This window comes from Phlebotomus papatasi, chromosome 3 (assembly GCF_024763615.1).
Source record: "Phlebotomus papatasi isolate M1 chromosome 3, Ppap_2.1, whole genome shotgun sequence".
Lineage (NCBI taxonomy): Eukaryota > Metazoa > Arthropoda > Insecta > Diptera > Psychodidae > Phlebotomus > Phlebotomus papatasi.
In genome coordinates, this window is record NC_077224.1 from 64859360 (window position 1) to 64881740 (window position 22381).

A 22381-nucleotide genomic window follows, 5' to 3' on the forward strand; every position below is an offset into this window, starting at 1 on the left:
TTTAGGCGACTCAATAACATACAATGATTACGAGAATAAAGTATTCAAGATATAATTTCTGCTAAATTTAAGAAACTTAAGGATTTCCAGATTATCCGATTGAGTGATATAATCAATTTCTGGATAGGAGCGTTAAACGAAATAGGGATCAGGGATTAGACATGCAGAGCTACCTGTTCAACATGGCTGCTTCCCATCCCAGGATATTTTCCACAATCTACAATCTATAATCTATTAGAATAAAATATTCAAGATATAATTTCTGCTAAATTTAAGAAATTTAAGGAATTTATTTTCAAATAGTAGACAGCAGAGTAGTCTAGCTTTGTATCTTATGCCTTATGGTGTCTACACACTAGAAGCAATTTTCGTCAAAAATTGCCTTTTTTAAAAAATTCTGACGTTTCTGCTTACAACGATAGGGGAAATTTTCTTTAAAAAATGCCTTTTTAAAGAAAAATTTCCCCTATCCTTGAGGGCAGAAACGTCAGAATTTAAAAAAAACGCAATTTTTGACCTCTAGTGTGTAGACACCATTAGACAGACCTACTACTTAAGCCGAGAGACGACTTAGTGGGAGACTGTGACACTGAGAGGAATGTAGTCTAATCATTATTTTGATTATATAGAGTAAGTGTACCAAATTTCGTCCAGATTGCAATTTCGGCCATCTTTGTTCCTCAAAATTCCATGAAATTTTAGTTTTTGCATACTCTAGAAATTATACAATGAAGAAAATAACAAAAAATGTCGTTTCGACGAACGAAATGATGCGAAAAAGACTTTGGAAGAATTCTGGAAGGGCAAGGAACTATGAGAATGAAGGTAACCGAAATAGACCACCAAAGCTATGTCTACATTTTCATTCAATTTAAAATATATTAAGACTGATTTTAGAGAAAATCAAGACGATAAACTGTCTATAAACTTTCAAGCAATACTGCTTAAAAAGAAGTAACAAAAAAATCAATTTGTATTAAAAAACTATTGCATTTCACAATTAAGATTTACGCGCTTGAAAGCAACTATGCCGAAATTTGGTACACTTACCCAAGCACTTACCCTATAGTTACGTAAGACCGTTTTTCGTTTAAGCTATAGGTCTGTTCAGCGCATTATATGATACACTCTAAAATAATTTTGTATTCGAAATTAATAAGATTAGGTTATGTTCCTAATTGTTCTATTGTTCTGTTTCTTGAAATGCAATATTATTTCGATTTTTAACAATATTCAGGTTGTAAAATGCCCAAAGACATTAAAAAACGGCCTTGAAAGGGTTACGAAAAGGAAAAGAACTATAAGAACTTATACTGTACGATATTTCACACAAGGTGTACGGTATTACTTCTTCTTTATAAAAACCAAACAGAAATTCAATTATTAACATATTGAAAATATTTTTTTAGAGAAAATTGTGTTGATAAAGTACTTTTTAAATTTCCAAGCTCCACTCCTGAAAAAGTTTCAATAAAAAAAATCAATTTAAATTTAAAGTATTACATTTCAAATTAGGATGATTAATACTTGTATGAAAACAGTCTGAAATATTTTTCCGTTGCTCTACATATAAAGAAACCCTAAAATAGATCGGGCAGGTAACTTTAAAAATTGTTCGAAAATATATCTTCAGATGAATACTATGGGTCGCAGCTGTTTGGCTAGACCGCAGCATCACAAAAGCTGTGATCACAGCTAAAAGACAAATCCGTGAGAATTGTGTTGTGATATATAGTCTGACTGGTTAGCAGATAACGGAGAAGTTGACAAGTTTTTTTTGGATCGTTAATCAGAAAGTGCACGTTGTGCAAAGTTCTCGAGAAAAGTGTGGAAACGTATTTTTCACCGTCCGCAAAAACAGAAACACTCAAACAGGATGTTAAGTGCAGAAATGAGAAATTGGACAGAAGAGATAAAATAGAAGAAAGGGAAAACCCAAAGCTTTAGTTACAATATGATGAACACAGCGTAAAAGTCCAAATCGGATGGGCGATGTTAGAGGAAAAAAGAATAACAGAATGACCTACTTGTTGGCATTTTCAATTTTGTGGTTGAACTCGCCAAAAGTCTGACGTATAGAATTTCTTGCAATGTTAGACAGGAAATAAATGGAGACAAGTCCAGCACAGCAGATTTTTGGTGCCTCTTCTCTCTTAGTCTATTAAATGAACTTCCTGAACTTGGAAAGGAACAACGATGTTGTGCAATGTTTGTGGTTAAAATAAACTTCTTTTCCACTTTCCCAACTTTGGATAATTCATATTACTGTCTATTAATGCGCAACGCATAATAACATTTGCTTTGTAAACATGTTTCCCACATTTCATTGATAGTGAGCAAAATCTTCTTCTAGACGAAAAAAAAACACAAATTTAATTAAAACTATGTGTTATTATCTTAAAATTCATTTGATGAAAATAAAGGTACAAGCTCTTAATTAAAAATAATAAAAAGATTAATATTTCCCTAAATACTAGATATGAAGTTACTAGTGAAGAATTTATAGAAAAGTCAATTTGGAGGGCTTTAAAATAGAGACAGAGGTTTCTTAAAAACCGAAAGTCGATATTTGAAATCGTTCCAACATTAAAGTGTTTTAGTGATTTATAACTGTATAAACAAAGCTTCTGAAAAAGAAAAGAAAAGCGTCCTAGCTTTGCGGAATTCTCAAACTCACGAAATATTTCTCTATACATAGGGTATGTGTACCAAATTTCGGTCAGCTTGCAATTTCGGCCAGCTTGGAATTTCGGCCATCTCTTTTGCTCCTCAGAATTTCGTGAATTTTTAGTTTTTGCATACAAAATGCATTTTTTGAGCATGAAAATGCATTTTTTTGTCGCTTCGACGAACGAGATGATGTGAAAAAGATTTTGGAAGAATTCCGGAAGGACAAGAAATTATGAGAATAAGATGGCTGAAATAGGCCACCAAAGCTATGTCTACATTTTTATTCATTTTAAAATTCATTAAAAATTATTTAAAAGAAAATAAAGACGATAAGCTGTTTACAAGGTTCCAAGAAACACTCTTTAATTTAAACTCTTTAAAAGGAATTAACAAAAAAATTCAATTTGTATTAAGAATATAACATTTCAAACTTAAGATTTTCGCGCTTGAAAGCAACTATGCTGAAATTTGGTACACATTCCCTATGTTATTATTTAGCGTAGTTTTTGAGTACATAAAAAATTACTGTCGATTTAAACTGATTCAGAAATGACCAGAAGACCATTCCAAAATTAGAATTAGTATGGAAATTTGAGCTTTTGAATAATTTGACATAGGCTAATGGAGGAGGGGGGTCACCGCAGATCGTATGCACATATTTCTAACCGTTTGGCTACTAAATTGAAAAATATATACGGCCAATAAATAAAAAAATAAAAAAAATAAATATTTTCCGAGAACTGTATCGATTTATTTCCGATTGTGAACAATGCAGTCGTGTTGGAAATTTTAAGATCTTTCCAAAATATCCAAATTCAAGCAAATTGGTTGTAAAGTAGACCTTATTAGCGCAACTGAACTTGACTTCCAAGAATTTAATAAAATGACAAATTTTTTTGTTATTGTATCTACGGATGAAATGTTTACTTATGTTAGACTACCTCCAAAACATATCCAAAAAATGAGAGAAATCGTTAAAACCGTTGATTGTCGAGAAAACCCAAAATATGGAATGCAGTTGAAGGAGAAGGAGGTAATGCTATTTTAGAGGGGGTTACAGAAGATGGAAAGATGTTATCTCTCACGGTTTGTTCTCTAGCCTGGTAACATCTGAGTCTAAATTCATGAGCGTAACCAGATATGTATGTTTTTGGTTGATTTTACTAGTTAATTTTATAAAGATAATTTTACCTGCTGTTTTAAAAGGAAAAGTGTAGTGGATTAATACAAAATGGAGTGTTGTACGAGATAATCAGTTTTGACTATGGATAAATTTTCGATTAACCAGGAAATCAAAAAAAGGAAATAGATAGTAACCAGTTCTGACTGGTTACGTTCGAGAATTTGGCCTCTGAAAAGATAGAGAATTAACTGCTTTCTTTTGAGTTCAAGCAATAAAGAATTAAATGTACCGAACATCCCATGGAAAAAAACAGCTTTCTCTTAAGTAAACTTTTTTGTTACATTATCCTTCTTCGTCCATGAAATTTGAACATGAACACCTTTAATGCCTGAACATTTAGAAAATCTAAAGGGAAATTGAACCCAGGAAACTTGCATCATAAGGCAAACGCTCTATCATTTTTTTATCCGTTTAGTGCGAACAATTATATAAGTTTTGATAATTTAATCTATCTCTTCCATTATAGAAGATTTATTACCTCTGCAATTTATTGCTATGACTTTTTAGTATCTTACTCACCACATCGATTATTTGCATAAGTGTTAATCCAAAACTGAGCTGCAGTGGATCAGATTCGTTTACCACTGGACGTTCCAGCACATTGTACGGATCCAATAAATCGTGCAGAAGACGTTTTTCGTGAATTCCTGCTTTACAGCCTGCAAAAAGATATAAAAATAGAACATATTAAGGACGTAGCTAAAGGAAGAATAGCAAGTAAGATGGAGAGTTATTGAGTATGACGGTTGTGAGTGTGTGCGTGTATGTGAAATTTACGGGGTTGAAGACCTACCACCATACAGTATATCAATCTTTAACCCAAAAAAGGAGCGAAAGAAAATACTTAGTCTCATACATATTTTCATCCAAAGTGGAATCGCCTAATGGCAGCTCAATGGAAGTTTTAACTTCCATTCCTTCAAGTGATCCCATTCGACATTTCCGCTTCTTGCCTCTCCAGCACTTTTCATGACAACAACTTCCAAGAGTTTCATGGTATATATAATACTTGTCTATTTAAACAATTATCTTGATTATGCTGATTAACGAAAGAAGAATTTACTTGTGGAACTTCATATTAGATTATCTCATTTAAATGAAATGGATGCCGTTCCCTTCTACAATCTCATCCCATTTCCACAATAAGCTTATCATATGAGAATGAAAAATCTTATTGCACAGCCGTATGTGCAGTATCTTTAAATTTCTTTGTGACAACCCGAGCGATATTACAATTTTCCTATCTATGGATTAATCTCTACTCCTGCTCTGAGGGGAATTAAAAATTGGATTAATGTTAGGAAAATTGGATCACAGAGAGAAATTTCCCGTTGAAAGGATAAAAATAGATTTGTCAGTCAAAATACTTGCAAAAAATTCCTGTATTATTCTTACTATTGGAGATGTCTGTGGCAGACTTTCGTACACTTAGAAAAATTGTACAAAAAATGATTTTACACGCGAAATTTCTTCAGATCTAAACAATTTACAGTTTTTATTGAATTTTAGAAGATATTTAGGAGAAATATTTACTGCCCAAACTCCACAGAGAGAGCAGTATATACAATCCCTCGATTTTTTCACCCTCAAAATTTCCACTTTCCATCCGCGGAGCCCATTTTTTCTCAACATATTCTCGCGTTTCAGACGATTAGAGATCCCAAACGGTTAAAGATAGCGATTTGGGGCCGTAGAGAGATTACCTAGGCAGACATTTCGTCCTTATACGAAAAAATGAATGAAGTATTCCTACACTGAAAGAAACCCGAAAAAGTTAAAATAACATTCCGGAAATGTTAATTTTACCCTGCATTATTGATCCAAAAGCGGTGTAAATATTACCCTTTTTAAGTGTATTAGGGGTTAAAGGTACCCTTCTTCATGTTGATTTTACCCTTAATAAAGTGTAAAATCAACATTAAAAAACGTTGGTATATTTTTACACCTAAAAAGTGTTAAATTTCTGAGGGAAAAATGTTAATCGCACCCTCTTTTTTTCTCAGTGTAATAAGGGTTTTCAAGGTCAAAGGTTAAAAAGGCTCCAGAGTGAGTATTTCTCAGCCGCATGGGGTCAGGTATAGACTCGTTGGAAAGGTCTTGGAATTTCTGATAAAACTGAACCGGTTATTAACCGAATATAAACAGATAACTAATTTCCATCCAAAAATTAATTTTGTTTCTCCTAAGCTATTTTAGGCAATCTTTTGAATGATTAATAAATCGCTTTTAATCTGTTGTGACCAGGTAAAGGGTTAATCATTCGAAAGTTCTTTTTGGGTATTTTTCCGGGACACTTTACTGCACCTTTTTTATTATTCAATAATTTTCATTAATAATGCTTTGTTTAGTTTAATTATGAAATTGTAACTTATTAGGGAAAGGAAAATGATAAAGTTTCGGAAAGTTAAAGTTTTATTTTAAAACTTATTTATTGTCTATAGTAATAGGCTATCTTCAAGAAAATTCTATGAAGTTAGTTAAGAGTGAGAATAATTACTCAATATTATTAGATTTTAATTTAATTGTTTTCTGAATCTTGGCAATATATGTACCGTGTAATATTTTTAGAAATATCATGTTAAGGATCATCAACAATTTCCAAAAGCTTCTTCTCTTAGGCTATTGCTTATCTAAGCATTTTGAAACATCCCAGTAATGTTTAATCTCCAAGGCATGTTTCTTCCATCAAAAGTGAAAATTAACTTATATGAGGCTCTCACTATTGAATGTTGCACGAAAGAGCCAGGCTCGTTACTTGTACGTGCCAATACTCAACAGAATTGCCCAAAACCACGTAAGTGCGAGGGAAAATTTCACATCATTTCACCAACTATTCCAGTCTCTATTTCATGTAATTTTGATCTCATCCTATGACCCTTCAATTTTCTGCCAAATTCAGGATTTGAGGGAGTTTTCCTCTGCACAGATATCACCCCCTCATGAGCTAACGTCCTTCATTCTAAATTCATGGCAATTGAGTGTTGAAAGATGTTGCATGAATCTGTAAACGAAGAAATCAAATGACTTGGGAGAATAGAGATTATTTAATTTTCACGCAATTTTCAGGACTTATTTATGATGCTCGTCCATGAACAAGTCAATGGCTGGGGGTCTTTTGAAAATACTGAATAAATGAGATGTATTTATCTGACGATGGTTTTGCCAAGCTACAGCCATTGAAAGCAAGATTAATGGTGAGCTTTTGCTGATGGAGGTGCCTGGTGGACCTGCTTCCGAAAGAGTTTTCCTGGGAGATTAATTCGCCCAGCAAACTCACAGTGAATAGATTTCGTCAGAAGAAAATCATATAGGACTTAAATAGAAGAATTTGCAAAATATTTACATTTTAAATAACTACTAATACGAAAAATCTGATGGAATATCAATTCATTGTTATTCTTATGAGAATTTTCTAACGATAGAGAATTATCCAAATATTTTTTCAGGAGCTTTTGTATTAGAAGATATTTCAAAAAAAAATAAAAAATTATTGCAATCGGTACGAAATTTCAAGTCTCTTAATCGCTAGTGAACTGCATTAAAGGGTTTTTCGTAACTCCTTTATCACAAAAATTATGACGCGTAGGGGAAAGTACTCTCCCTTCGAACGTTCATGCCTTCGAATAATGTGAATTGTATTTTAATTTTTTTTTTATTTTTAAAGCGAATTCGCAAATAGTCCGTGCGATGCACATATCACGAACATCTATAAGACTAAGATTGGACAGAAACCTTTATGAGAAGCCTTAAAAATCCCAAAAAGGACACGATCCTACCAATCTTCAAAAATAAGTTAAGATCGATAGAGCGATGGGCATCGGCTTCTGTAAGGGGAAATTTTTTGCAATTGAACAATTCATCAACAAATTAAATGATCGTTTCTAATTTGAGGGAAAGGTCATACGATAATTTATATTAGACATTCGAATGATTACCGGAAGTCGAGGACAATGGTTTTTTATGTAATGGAGTTCCCGAAAGATTGTGCTAGAAGGACCTCTGTAACCGTCGAATACAAAAATTTCGATAAAAGATATATTGGCAGTTTCAAAAAAATTCGGCATCGTCACAAAAATCGCGCGGTCACCGGTTGCAAATCCGATCAATTTTTATAAAAGGGGCATTTTGTTGGCCAAGGTTCAGGACTTAATAGCACCAAAGCGTCGATGAGCTGAGCTAAGCCATTTATAAAGTTGAAGTTCATTCGGTTCATCTTCTGTATAAACTTTTAATGAACAATTTATATTTTTAATAAATATAATAAGTATTTGTCGCAACTTCCTAGTCACAAATATGGTGATCAGTGACTTTCCTGTTTATCCAGAATAAGGAATGTTATTTGTGATGTTCATGAAAAGTTCCTTCCAATGACTCAAACTTCACGAAATACAAAACGCCACAATTTATACTCAATTGGGCCGAATTTTATAACCTAGGGCAGAAGTAAAAGGTTTCGTAATACACTACGACTCTCGTTTAGAATATCTGAAGTTCAAAGTATCAATATCAGGGGCGCAGTAGCAAAAATAAATTTTCATAACACATAACCTCATTAATATCGTTTCCCGTTAAACCGATTTTGGCATTTGTAGACATTTCGTTAATGTATCAATTTTTTAGATTTGGCGCAAAAATAGGATGATCTGGGGCTACATTGTGATGGAGTTACATTGAAAACGCTAATTTTTAACACATTTCTAAATGAAATTAGACCTGTCCATTATTTAATTTAGATGCTTAATCGTTTTGTCTACCTAAATTACATTACGTTAACCGTTTAGAAAAAATAATGTTTTCTGACTTTTTAGGGCTAAGCGTAATTTTAGATGACCGTAGGAAGAATTTCGGTTTTGAATCACCGGTGACCCAATTGTCTTTAAAGGATTAAAACCCAGCTTCCTTTAGAAATACGAGAAAAAGTAGCATTTTTAATGTAGCCCCAGCTCAAAATAGCCCCACCTCCCCCTGGTGTGAATACACTAAAATACCACTTTATCCGTTAAACAAAAAGCCTTAACGGTTTTCACAAAACTCAAGCAGAAACATTTAAAGTTAGCTGGACTAATATATTCAAGGTGATCCTATTATTTTCTCCCTACGTTAAATATCTTGGTTTCTGCTATATATTGAGGATGGTGTCGGACTAAATCATGTCCTTTGGTAAAATTATAAAAGATATTCTGGACTACATATCACTTAGGCAGTATTTTTCTACCATTCTATTCAAGTTTTAGATGAAATGCAAAGATTACGTTTAGAGATTATTGTATTTTATACGTCCCCTAAGTTAAGCTCTAAATCGAATATGCAGGCACTCAAAACAATCTTTCATTGAGAGTTTCTCTTGAAATAAATTTATTTAGGCTTATACTAGTATTTTGCATAACATTATAGAAGATATTCCTGCCGTTAATTGATCCTTGTGTTAGATTAATTTAATCTATTTTTGTATAATTGAGTGGCTTTAATGCAAGAGTTTATATTCTGGCCTTACAATTACTCTATTTCATTATCCAAATGCCTATCGGATTAATATCGATCAGTTTTAATAAAATAAGATTTATAAATGAAATGCTTCATAAATGGAACAATTCTACACTGAGAGAAATCCGAAAAAGTTAAATTAACATTCCAGAAATGTTAATTTTACCCTGCAGTATTGATCCGAAATCGGTGTAAATAATACCCTTTTTATGTGTATTAGGGGTTAAAGTTATCCTTTTTTCATGTTAATTTTACCCTTTTTACCCTTAAAAAGGTGTAAAATTAACATTAAAAAATGTTGATATATTTTTACACCTAAAAAGTGTTAATGTTATGAGGAAAAAATGTTAATCGCACCCTCTTTTTTTTCTCAGTGTATGAAATATTTTATATTTATCGAATGAATACATAGCACTGCACAAATCAGGAGTAAAAATTAAACTGATTGGCAAAACCTAATTTGAGTTTTTAATTAAGAATGGAACTTTAAAAACAGTGAAATTTTCATGCGAGTTTTGACAATAACGGGGAAAAGAGGTTGTATTAAACCGATTAAATCCACTTTTGTAGAAGTTCAGATTTTTATAATTTTATTATTCATTTATTTTTTTGTTTTTTTTTTTAATATAATTACATAATCTTCAGTATTACAACAACATAGCACTTTAAAAAAAATATTTTGGTTTTTTATTCGAAAACCGTAGGGGAAAGCGTGCTACCTTCGGACAACTCAAGCTTCTAATAATTCATTTTTTCAATATGTTTTAAATCATTTTGGCCCATAATAATAATAATAATAATAATAATGCTGGCACAACGTTCCATAGAGGAACTTAGGCCTTCCCGCAAGGGGATTTCTGCATGCATTATTATTTTTTCTTGTACGGGATGAGGTTGTCAGTCCCATGCCACGTGGAATCAAGTGCAGTGAAGCTAATTCGAACGCCTTTAACGTCAGAAAAATTCCTGGTGACCTAAAGGGGATTCGAACCCGGGATAATTGCATCATAGAGCGAGTGCTCTACCACTTGACCTATTGAGTGCCCACTGTAATATAGGCCCCCATATAGGCCCATTATAATATTAGATTTTAATAGCTAGTTTAATGCCTCAAATTTCCAGAAAAGATCCGAATTCAGAATTGAATTGTCCGAAGCTTGAGTCGTGCGAAGGTAGCGCGCCTTCCCCTATTTAGTTTGAAAACTCTCACATTGCATCCTTAAATTTCAAGCTTTATATAGTCTTAAAACAGCAACTTTAATCTATCCTTCATCAAGAACTATGAGCTGATCTAGCTTTATCATTGACTATGAATTAAAATCCACTTAGTTTTAATAAAACACTTCTTATTCATAGACATTTTATTTATTTCACTTTTTCCTACGTTGAAAATGCGTGATTCTCACTACATGTAATAAATAATTCACACGTAAGTAATTGGGACAGATGGTGAGTGTGTATGTGTGTGAGTTTAAAATTAGAATTTTTGATGATATTCTTCTCTACAGGTTCGCACTGCTCCAGCATCCCCTCAAATGATATTCTGAGTATGATGGGGATGATGGCTGGTGTGCTATTTTTCTATACTCGATGGCATACATTGTGACGAGAAAAATGGGTCAAGCGATGTGCAAAAATCATTATTACCAGAATATATATCCCTAGATTTTCCATCTTTTGCTTATAATCTCCACACGAATGGTTTTGGCGGGACAGTAGAAAAAATTCAATTTCCCCTCTGTGGAGCTTTTTTTCTCCTTTCCAAAGTATATCTTGTGCATCTCTCAGCCATCCTGAAAAAAATATTGTCCTACGATGATTTTGGGGAGAATCTAAAAAAAGCACATGCTGTTGTTATTAGCATATTCCCAGGAAAGTAACGTAAAAGCTTTCGATATGGCTTTATGGACACAAACGAAAACAATTCCAAATTACAGTAGATTTTGTTGCATATCCCTCATACCCTCAGACCAGGGGCTTTTTCTGTGGTATAATCCAGGCTGATGGCACGCAGTGCGATCCGACAGGTATCTGGTAGTGCAAGTGAAAAGCTTGGAGCAGCCCCACCCTCACGCCCACAATCGGTCAAAACAGTAACCGGCAGTGCGCACAGAGCGCCAGAGAAAGCTCAATAGAAAGCTCAGTGAGAGAAGAGAGAAAATTGTAATTGAGCTCGAAAAGTACATAGTGAAAAAAGCGAGGCAAAATATCTGGCTTAAGGGGTGCTCAATTTCTTCCATGGCAAATATTCTATAAACTCCAAAAAGGAAGAAAAAAAAACACCCCTGAAAAAGCAAAAATTCCAGCTTCTGAAATTTGTATAGAAATTCTCCACAAAGTTGTCAATTTCCCAAGAGAATATGAGGGATTCAAACTACGTACTTTCGTCATTGACACTGAGAATTATTTCCCATAAGATGGAATTTAAGCATATCAATTAAATTATCTGATCTTGTACACCCCATGTCTTTGTTGGAAATGAACTTCATAGTGGAATTTCACTAATTTCTCTAACAAGAGCACAGTCCTGTATGGTATTTCGGAAGTATCTATGGAATATCCATGATAGTTAAAAGCATTTCAACTATCTAATCTCTGATATGTTCTCTGTTAAAAACTATTTGAGTAGAAAGTAGACTAGCAAAATATGGAGGAACTATTGTACTCACAAAGCAATTCAGGCTTCCCTTAAAGAGATTAAAAACCTCGGGTGAAAAATTATTTTTAAGAAATATCCCTTACACTCGGTCAAATATTATAAAACAATAATCATATTTTTTGTATTATTAAAACTTAAATTTAAAATTGAAATTGTATTGAAAACCGACGCCAGGGAAATTTACTAGAAGGGAACCGGATTTCGTCGGGGGAAATGGAGTCACTCTTGGAAAAACGACAATCCTTTCCAAAGCTTTCGGCTCGGTCTCCAAGCCTTCATCAGTGGTCGAATCAATTAGTAGCTTCCAGAGTTTTGTCTCTCAATTTGTCCAGGGAAAGTACAGGGCATAACAGAGGATGTGGGGGCACTTTACTAACAAAAACAATTCAATTTTTCTCTAGGAAATTTGGCAACAAAAATGAAAATTTTTCACACAATTCTGCTTAGGCAAGTTTCAGTGTGAACAAAGAACTTGCCTAAGCAGAATTGTGTGAAAAATTTTCATTTTTGTTGCCAAATTTCCTAGAGAAAAATTGAATTGTTTTTGTTAGTAAAGTGCCCCCACATCCTCTGTTATGCCCTGTACTTTCCCTGGACAAATTGAGAGACAAAACTCTGGAAGCTACTAATTGATTCGACCACTGATGAAGGCTTGGAGACCGAGCCGAAAGCTTTGGAAAGGATTGTCGTTTTTCCAAGAGTGACTCTATTTCCCCCGACGAAATCCGGTTCCCTTCTATTAAAATTGAAAATACATCTTCAATTTCCTAATTCATGCTATTTAAAGGATAAAAACATTATTAGTTAATTCTGATATTATTTGAAATTTTGAAAACCATATAATTTATTAATATTATTATGTTTGGCAGTAACATGTGCTTTAATTGTTGATCAGCAAAAGCACTAAACAAAATAATATAAATGAATATTTGGCTATAAGAATCCAAGTTGAGTAGGGGAACGTGAGAAAAAGCAATAAAAATTCAAGTTGGGAGAGGAACCGAGGAATAAAAGTCGGAAGTCGAAAATTTCAAAATTCTATATTCTCCGAAGTGTTCAAAGTTGAAGGAATCTGAGAAAAGTGGGAAAAAATTTAACAAAAAACAAAATAAATTCAATTTTTCAGTTCTAAATTTATCGATTTTACATAAAATGGCAGGACATTTCAATTTTGACCAATTTTCTTACAAAATTCAACATTAATTTGATTATTAGTGTTTAAGAGGTTATCCAAGATCAGGTTACCGACACACTTTTTTTCTGAATCTATGGAAACATTGGAAACTTTCCATAGTAGAGCTTTAGGTTACTCTTAGGGGGATATAACCAGAATTAGGAGGCCAAAAGTAATCACAATCAGTCTATCGCGATATTTTTTTGCGTAGACAGAAAAAACAAACAAGATTTTTGAAATTTTGGATATGTTCACAAATATTCAAAGTATTTAAACAATTATTTAAAAAAAATATTGCGGAAAGATGGACAATAATTTGTTCACTGGAGAGCCTCATAAAAGAAATCCCAAAGTGATGGGAAGAGTGCACAGCTCGCAATTTTTATTTGGAAAAAACTTTTAAAAAAATCCAATATTCATAAAGTATATTTCATGGTTAAACTAAAAAACCCTAAAGAATATCGAGAAATCAGATATTTTTAAGTTTTTGGAAAAGATGCACTTTTGGAACAAAATTTTTACTTTAACATGCTGTAAAAAATTTATGGGTTTACGATAAGTCCTTTAGTTCAACTAGAATATAATTTAATTGTGAAGAGAATAGGGGACACCGGGGCAGAATTACCCACGCATAGAATTAGACAGTAGTGGGATGTTATGGCGTGCCTTATGGACTTTATACACTAGAGAAATTTATGTTGTTGTCTACACGTTTTGGTTTAGGTAAGCAAAAACTATCAAATATAGACATCAATGTAGGGACCATTAGAAGCAATATTAAGAGGACCATTATTTACTTGAAATAAACATATCACTTATTCATCGAAAAATTTTTAGCCTCAAATTTTATTTCCTGGCTAATTCTGTACCGGTCTTTATTCTACTCCCCTAAACCTTATTCATTTCATTCAGACAATAAGTTTTTTCTTAATTTTTTCAAACAAATTGTGAAAATGAGAAATTAAAAAAAGGCACTTCAAAGTTTTCAAATCTGATCAAATCTGATCGACGCTTTTATGCTGTATCACCAAAGAAACCGGCTTTTGAATTTTTCGTGGTATACTCTTAAGTAGTTTATCTATCGTTCAAGCAATAAGATTATACACAATGATGACCTTGCAATTTAGGCAATCCCCTGAACCCTTTCAGAACGATTGGTCACCCGTGACCCACAGAGAAAATAATTTTTCCTGACTACCCAAAGTTATTTTTTACTTAGGTTTGTACGTAATCGTAAAGTAGAAGGATGTGGGAATCTAGAAATATTTTTTGTTTTGCAAATCTCCAACTATTCGCTTTATAGTAAATATTTAAGTTCAGAAGTGACTAATTTTCAAATTACCGTATTTACGATTAAGAACGATTTTTAATATTTTTTGTTATATTTCTATTTTTTTAAGCAAAAGCCTCTTGGCACTTGAAATTACAATAACTATGCATAATGTTTTTCATAAGACCGAAAATTATCATTCATTTGTATTGTCAGAAAATAGGTAGAAAATACACCGAATCAGACACTATTGGACTTTCCAAGGTTAGATGTAATGGCCTCTACACACTAGAGAAATTTATGTTCATATTAAAGAATTTTTACTACACAAGCGTAGGAAATTTTCTTCAATATGGTCATAAATTTCTCTAGTGTGTAGAGGCCATAAGATGTTTCATAAATTTGATTTATCGGTTTCACTTTAATCGAAGATTTTCGATCAGTAAAAAGTGTCTCGTTCTTAAAGGGTTAAGTTATGTAGGGGGAAGTGGGCCACCTTTGAAAGTGGGGCACCTATGAAATTGCGATTTTTCACTTATTTCTAAACAAAATTGAGAAGCTAAATTATATCACGATAAGGCTCAATTTTTTTTTAGAAATAAGTTAAAAATCGTAATTTCAAAGGTGCCTCACTTCCCCCTATATGTATTAATTCATCTCTCTCAAAAGAGTAAGAAAATAATCGGTAAAGATAAAGCTGTCCCATTCCGAAACTGTCCTAGCATTTTCGATGATTTATATGATTAATTTTTACATTCTTTGATTAATTTTAACAATATAATACCGACTTAAATTTTAATTTAAATTCAAAACATTTTGAATGTCAAAAAATTAATAAATTTAAATATCGAGCCTTGAAATTTATTCATGCCTAAACTAACTTTAGAGCTCTTTGAAAAAAAGAAACTGCTGGATTAAAAGACATTTTTCGATAATTGAAAGAGAAAAAAATTGATGTGAAATTCAATTCCATCGGAATCATTCATCCATTGAGGCAAGTGGGTGGTGATATTTTGATATTGGTATCAATAAACACAAACACAGGAGTTTGATCGTAAAAAGAAACTTTATTCCTCTGTCGTAGCGAGATATTGAGATGGCGAGAGATTTCTTTTATACTTGAGCTTTTGTGTCACTCTGTTGTGGTGTCTCTTCTTTTCAAAATAAAGTGCAAAATACAGTTCGTGGAATAATATGGCGAATGAATATGGCTACACACTTTCGACTGCGAAGCTTCATTAATATTTAATATAGCCAGAGTTCACAAAATCTCCCTTGATATGCCCCTCCAAGTGCAAAAGCGACTAAGCAAAAGCTGGAGCTTTTGTCGCGGAAAGAGAAACAGGAAAAAAGCCCCTCTAAGTAAACACTTGCAGACGCTTTTGGAATTTAGTGCGATGTTGGGTGGCAGTTGGTAAAAAGTGTCAAATTCCAAAATATCTGGGTTTGGAAGCCTTTCCGCTCGATGGGAAAGCGATAAGAAATGGGAGAAGTTGATCGACTTAGTTTGGTTTCATTTTATCATCCTACAATTCTCGGAATGTGTGTCCAGAAGAAGAAAAACCCTCTTTTATAATCGGTAAGGAATTTATACAAATAAACAATCTCATTTTATTCTTATGTCTCGAGATATTCTGCCTGCAGAAGCAACTGGATGCTTTGCTTGGCAGACGAATGTGAAAAATTCGATTTAGTTGATTTACTGAACTTTAAAACTTTTCGACACTTCATAACTTATGAGCTACATTCAATTATTCTTGTTTTCAAAACACATCCCCTAAACCCTAAGAAAAACGTAACTTTTACTCCTAATGAAATTACTTCAGTGTAATACTCCAAAATTCTATTTATATAGAAGCGAATATTTTTCGAAAGGGTTTACCCTGCCTCTCTACTAAGAAATAATTTATAAGGAATAAGTGCTTAATCTTATTCCAGTCACACTGATTATGGTATATGCACCGCAATTCACTAAAACAGAAGCAAGATAGATTTATTTAGTTTTAATTCACTTTAATTTGTCACAAGAATTTGATTTCAATTAGACCATGAAGCTCAAACTCAAATAGCAAAATGGAACATGAGTAATCAAACAATCGTATGTAGTAATGGCAAATTACAAAAACATCCTTATAGCCAAAAGGAACTGCAAGGGAAATTCAGTGGAAGATTCCGCTAATTAAGAGAAAATAGGCTTGAATTTTCTTGAGAGGAATTTCACTTCATAAACAAGTTTGCAAAAGTTTGTACCTTTTTCACAAAGATTGTTCGTAACATAATCACTTGACGAGCATTTTTTGTTGTTTTCTTTAAAAAATCTAACTACATATTTTGAAAAATAATCTATGTTTAAAAAATCAAAAGAAATTAAATAAAATTATATTTGCGACTTGTGAGTTACTTTTTTTCTAAATGCGTGGCAAAGGATCTCAAACTGTGTAAAATTTTCGAACTTGTGACTTTATACCTCAAAAGTACTTTCTCATTATTTACCATTTCCCAGTTCTCCCAACCGATTTGAACTGATTTATAAATCACTCAAAACATTCCACAAAATAGTTATAAGAGTAATAAAATAGTTTTGCGGATAAAAATTACTCATCAGTTCATAACTAATTTCAACCGATTTATAAATCATTCACAACATTGTTCAAAACATTTTAGAAGGATTATAATTGAATTTCGGAGAAAATTAGTTAACCGTTTTGAATCGGTTTATTAGCGATAAACAATTGGAATCGGTTCAGGATTGTCAAGAATTCTAATGCGCACTCTACTTTCTAGGGTCTTTTAGCCTTTGAACTAGAAAAACCGTTATTACGAATGATTCAAAGGCACTTTCGTATAAGGACGAAATGTCCGTCTGTGAAATCTCTGGAACAACACATCCACTTGCTGGCTTCGAATGACTGAACAATTCATTTTTTTTCAATGTGTTTTAAATTAATTTGGCTCCTTATAATAATAGCTAGTCCAATGCTTCAAATTTCCAGAAAAGATCTACTGGTAAATCCATTAAGAACATAGGAAAAAAAATTGAGTTGTCCAAAGCTTGAGTCGTACAAAGATAGGGCGCTTTCCCTTACAAATCCGTCATTCACTACATTTCGCAGATATAGATTTATCGTGTCCTGGTCAAAGTCCCGAAAGCCAAAATCCCGAACGACAAAATCCCGAAAGCCAAAATCCCGAAAGCCAAAATTCCGAATGGGCCAAAATACCGAAAGTCAAAATCCCGAATTTTTAAAAGTATCATAGCTACTCCCACGATTGCACGCGCGTTTGCTGGAGGCAAAGGGAAATCTTCTGTGTCTTGAGAAATTATTCTAAACATTTTCCTCCAGGATTTTGAAACAGGATTTTGGCTTTCGGGATTTTGGCGTTTTCGGGACTTTGGCCTTTTTGGGGGTTTTGGCTTTCGAGATTTTGGCTGCCACCGAGATTTATGAACACTATCGATTCGATAGTATCAGTAATTTATCGTTCCACCCCTGCTCTCTCTGTAAAGTTTGAAGAGGGGACCGTTTGTATGGGACCGTTAAAGTATTTTTTTTGGGTCTCCAGGAAATCCATTTTTTCATTACAAATCTAATAGAAGTTCACACTAATGATAGAGTTGAAAAATATGACAATACTGACTGATGCTTTTGTGTAGGGAAATTCTGTAACGCTCTGGCAATGTCGTATGACAAATTGGGTTCGAATTTTAGGAGAGCTTTTTCGAAAATGCGATTCTGTAGCCGTGACATTGCCATTTCAGCTCACGTGGCATTGTCAGAAGTCACATATTTGAGATTTCTGGCAATTCAAATGACAATTAATTTTGTTAAACAAATCAACCAAGATGTACTGTATTTTCATAAAATCATCAAGTAAAGAGATTTCATTAAAAAATCAATGAATTGCATTTCCGAACTCATATGATATGACAAAAAAAGCTCGAATGGCATTGTCAGGTTTCGAACTCACGCGTGACAATGCCACGAAAATTACAGAATTTCCTTACAGGTAGTTTTCTTATTCTTCTGTAAATATTTGTTAGATAACCTTTGTTACGTAACTTATTTTTGAAACTTTTTATAATGTGCTACATGCGGTACATTTTGGCAAAAAACAGGAAATTGTTTGTCCTTGTTATATTTGTAAGCCCCAGACTTGCCGACTGCCAAACCCGGCGGGCATTTGACCATTTGACATCCTTTGATGTCACCTTATCATCCATGGAGATGGCCTACCCCTGTGTGTTATGATGGGACAACATCATGGCATGACCACTTTCCTCCCTCTTGCACGCATACACGATTAGGGTTTGACACCCCTGGACTTTAGCGACGATCGCTAATAGTGAGAGAGTATTAATTAAGAGACGGACGAGAGAGAGAGTTAGTTAGTGACTAGACTCGGATGAGTAAGGACGTGCTGCGTGCAGACCAGAGGGAGGATCTGGTTGAAAGAGGGGAACGGGTGGTAGGTTTAAATCTCGTCCCTGACCCCCTTTCTAATATTTCTAAGATCCTAATAATTCCTTTTGGTACGCGGGTAGAATTCTGACGGAAGGAAGTTTACATAAAGTCAGAAGTGGGATCAGAATTCCACGGAATTGTCCTGAAAGTCTAGAGGAATTAAGAAGTTAATTTCTGAGAGAAATTAGTGTGTTGAAAAAGGGATGTGGTTCCAAGAAATCCCTTGTGAGTGAAAAGTGACGGTGCGAAAATTGCAAAGTCATCATGGTCGTCATTTTAGCGAGCGAAAATCATGCAACGCTGAGAAAAATAAATGTGCGTGTGTGAGTGAAGTGCGAAGTCGAGAAGGAGCATTCCTCAGCGAGAGAGGAAGAAAACGACGCTCACAGTCACTACATCGTGCGAAGCGACAGGAGAGAGAGTGCAACACACACAGCCAGCAGCGAGTGGGAAAGGCAACAGCTCAACGCGGCGGCTCCAACAGCTAAGTGTTCTCTCCCAGAATGTTCTCGAAGTTTTTGTCTCTCTGTACATTGCTCTCCTTGCGCTCACTCAGCCAATTGAAGGAATCTTTCTCATTCTTGATTTTGAATTTTTTGAAATTTTGAATTTTATGAAGAAAGATTCATAGAAATATGCCTAATTGTTGGTAATTGACAACATTTTTAGCTTTTGTTGAGTAAATTCGCTCATAGTCTCATGGCATTCCCTGGATGAAAAGAGAAAATGGTTTCTCCATTTGTGTGAAAGATGGGCCCATGAATGTGTGTGTGAAAAGGGAAGGAAGTGCCATGAGAAAAAGAGAGCTTTTTCAGAATAAAAGAGAGCGAAATGTTTAAATAAAAACTTGAAAAGCACGGTTTTTACAAGAAATGACAAAGTTAATCGCTGATTGAGCAATTAAAATATCTCATTTTTGCATTTGATGTAGAGAAAGCCGTGGAAAAGCTATTTTCTTTCAGAAGAAGCAGCAATCGATGACAGCCTCATGGTGTTCCGGGGGCCTGTCAGCAGCAAAAGCCTCATGGTGTTCCGGGGGCTCATCAAATTTTCCAGAGGGTAAACTCTGAATCTCATGGGCAAATGAAATGAAGCCTCGGAAAGGTGGAGTTGAAATTTTGCCTTTGAGAGCTTTTGGGCTTATTCAATTGTGTTGGTGGTTAGTAGATGCACACACACACACTTGAATACAGCTTCTCTCTCTAGAATGTCTAAAGGGGGGAACAAATCCTGCTCTTGGTTCAGAGAGAGGGAGAGTGGGAAAGAGATATTCGAAAGCACAGAGAGAGCGGTATAGTGCATTGCATTCCTTTGTCTTAATTGCGCAGTTGCAAAAGATACTTCTCAGAGATTAGAATTCATTGTGATTTTGGGCAAAAATTAAAAGAAAAGTGATTTAATCTGCTAGTATTTTATAACGTATTCCTTGTTAGTGATTTTTATTATCCTGAGAGATCAGTCAAGTAAGTTTTTAACCAGTCATTTGGTTAGTTTTTGAGTGATTTCATCACTGCGAATTCCGACCATGTGCAAAATTTTCCCGTTTTCTGAAACAAGATGGCTTCTTCCAGGAAATTATTTGGAATAAAATTCACAAGAAGCACTGGAGGAAGTTTGTTAAGAATTCGAAGTTCTTTGGCCAAGGAGGCTTCCACAAGTTGAATTGAGAGGGATTGCGCACACAAGGTTGGTTAATGGTTGTGAAAATTTCCAAATATTCTCTCAGGAAGATATGAAAATTAAATTGAATTTCTAACGATTAATTCAGTTAGTTTCTCTAAAATTATAACCAGTAGTATGTATTTAATTGAATAAAATGGTAGTATTCGGCAAAGGGGCGTGTTAAAGCACTAGAAAGTTTTCATGAGTTAATAGGGGACTTTTTATCCTTAATTTCCCTAAAAGGTGCAATCATGGTGAGGCCTAGGGGAGGAAATTCAAATGACCAGTCCACTCCGGGGTCCTCTAGAAGTGCGGACAGCACTGCAGGACCATCTCATGCTCTGACTAAACGCGAATTGGAGTCTTTTGTCCCAGAGTTCAACCCAAAGAAAAATCCTTATGTCACTGTGGGTGATTGGTTGTCCGATGTGGATTCGGTGGGTGAAATTTACGCCTGGGACACTCGCAAACGTATGATGTATGCATCCATGCAATTGGGCGGTCCAGCTAAGACATGGTACCAAAATAATAAAGCAAAGTTGACTGATTGGGAGGTTTTCAAACAGCAAATCGTGCTCTATTTCCCATCCGTCTTGGTACGTTCAGAGTTGCAAAGGAAATTGATAAACTTGAAAAAGAAGCCGGACCAATCCATGGAGGAGTACTTTCACGAGGCCATGACAATTGCAAGCCAGCTCAAACTTGAGGATGATATCGTGAAAGAGCATTTGATACAAGGTTTGCCGTATTTTTCCTGGCGTGTGGCCCTAACGAGTGATATTTCCCTAGACATGCCCCAGTTTCTACAAAAGATGATACAGATTGAGAAGGTAGATAGGGCACAGGAAACTCAGAGAAAGCCGAAGAAGAATTTCCGTCGGTTCCAGGGAAACAATGCCAAGAAAGAATCCAAGTCTGATGATCCATCTGATTTTAAGAAGGAGGAGATGGTACCGAAGCAGGAGTATACAGTCAGGAAGAGAGCTCGCTCAAGAGATTCTGTGGAGGGGAATGAGCCTGTCAGGAAACGAGCCTGTTTCGTCTGTAAATCAGAGGAGCACTTGGCGAAATCTTGTCCGAAGAAGAAGGATTTTCACGTAGGGGTGGTGCAGCGCCACACCACCCTCCAAAAAAATAAGCAGGTGCCTTTGAAGGATGTTGAGGTTGATGGTAAGAAGTTGAAGGCGTTCATCGACCTCGGAAGTAGCTGCAGCATTGTTCCCAAATCCGTCGCAGAAGAAATGAGTTTCACCATGGAGCCTGATAGTTTGATCATGAAGGGGTTTGGGGGCAGTCTCAGTCAGTCGCTAGGGAAAATCCGGAAGGTAGTCAAAGTTGATGAATTTGAAAATGAGATTGAGTTGCACGTGGTTCCCGATGATGTCTTGAAGTACAAAGTTATGATAGGGAGTGACTTTTTCGACAAACAGGGAGTTAAGGTTCTCCTAGATCAAGAAGGGTACCATATTTTCACTGTTCCAGAAGATGACGATGAGCGAGTCCTGAAGGTTGAATCTGAGTCTAAGTCACTGATTGAAAGTCAACTGAAAATTGATCAAGAGGCAACAGTGGAAGATCGGCAAAGGCTAGTGTCTTTATTGAACAAGTATCGAATGTGTTTGGCAACTGATATTTCAGAATTGGGTCACACTACCTTGGAGACTATGAAGATTGTCCTCAAAGATGACAAGGTGATTCGACGTGTACCCTACCGCATTCCACAGGGAAGAGAAGACATCTTGGACGAAATCATCCGTGATCTTTTAAAATATGGAATCATCGAGAAGTCCATTTCTGAATTTGCAAGTCCAGTCAT

At 34.7% G+C, this 22381-nt stretch overlaps 1 protein-coding gene across 1 annotated transcript in view; it reads right to left on the reverse strand.

The window, feature by feature from the left end:
• Nucleotides 1-22381, reverse strand: part of LOC129805216 (neuronal acetylcholine receptor subunit alpha-7-like) — a 122404-nt gene that overhangs the window by 57273 nt on the left and 42750 nt on the right. Inside the window, exon 3 of the mRNA XM_055852988.1 lies at nt 4373-4512. Coding sequence (XP_055708963.1) covers nt 4373-4512 — 140 coding nt within the window. The remainder of the gene's footprint in view (nt 1-4372; nt 4513-22381) is intronic.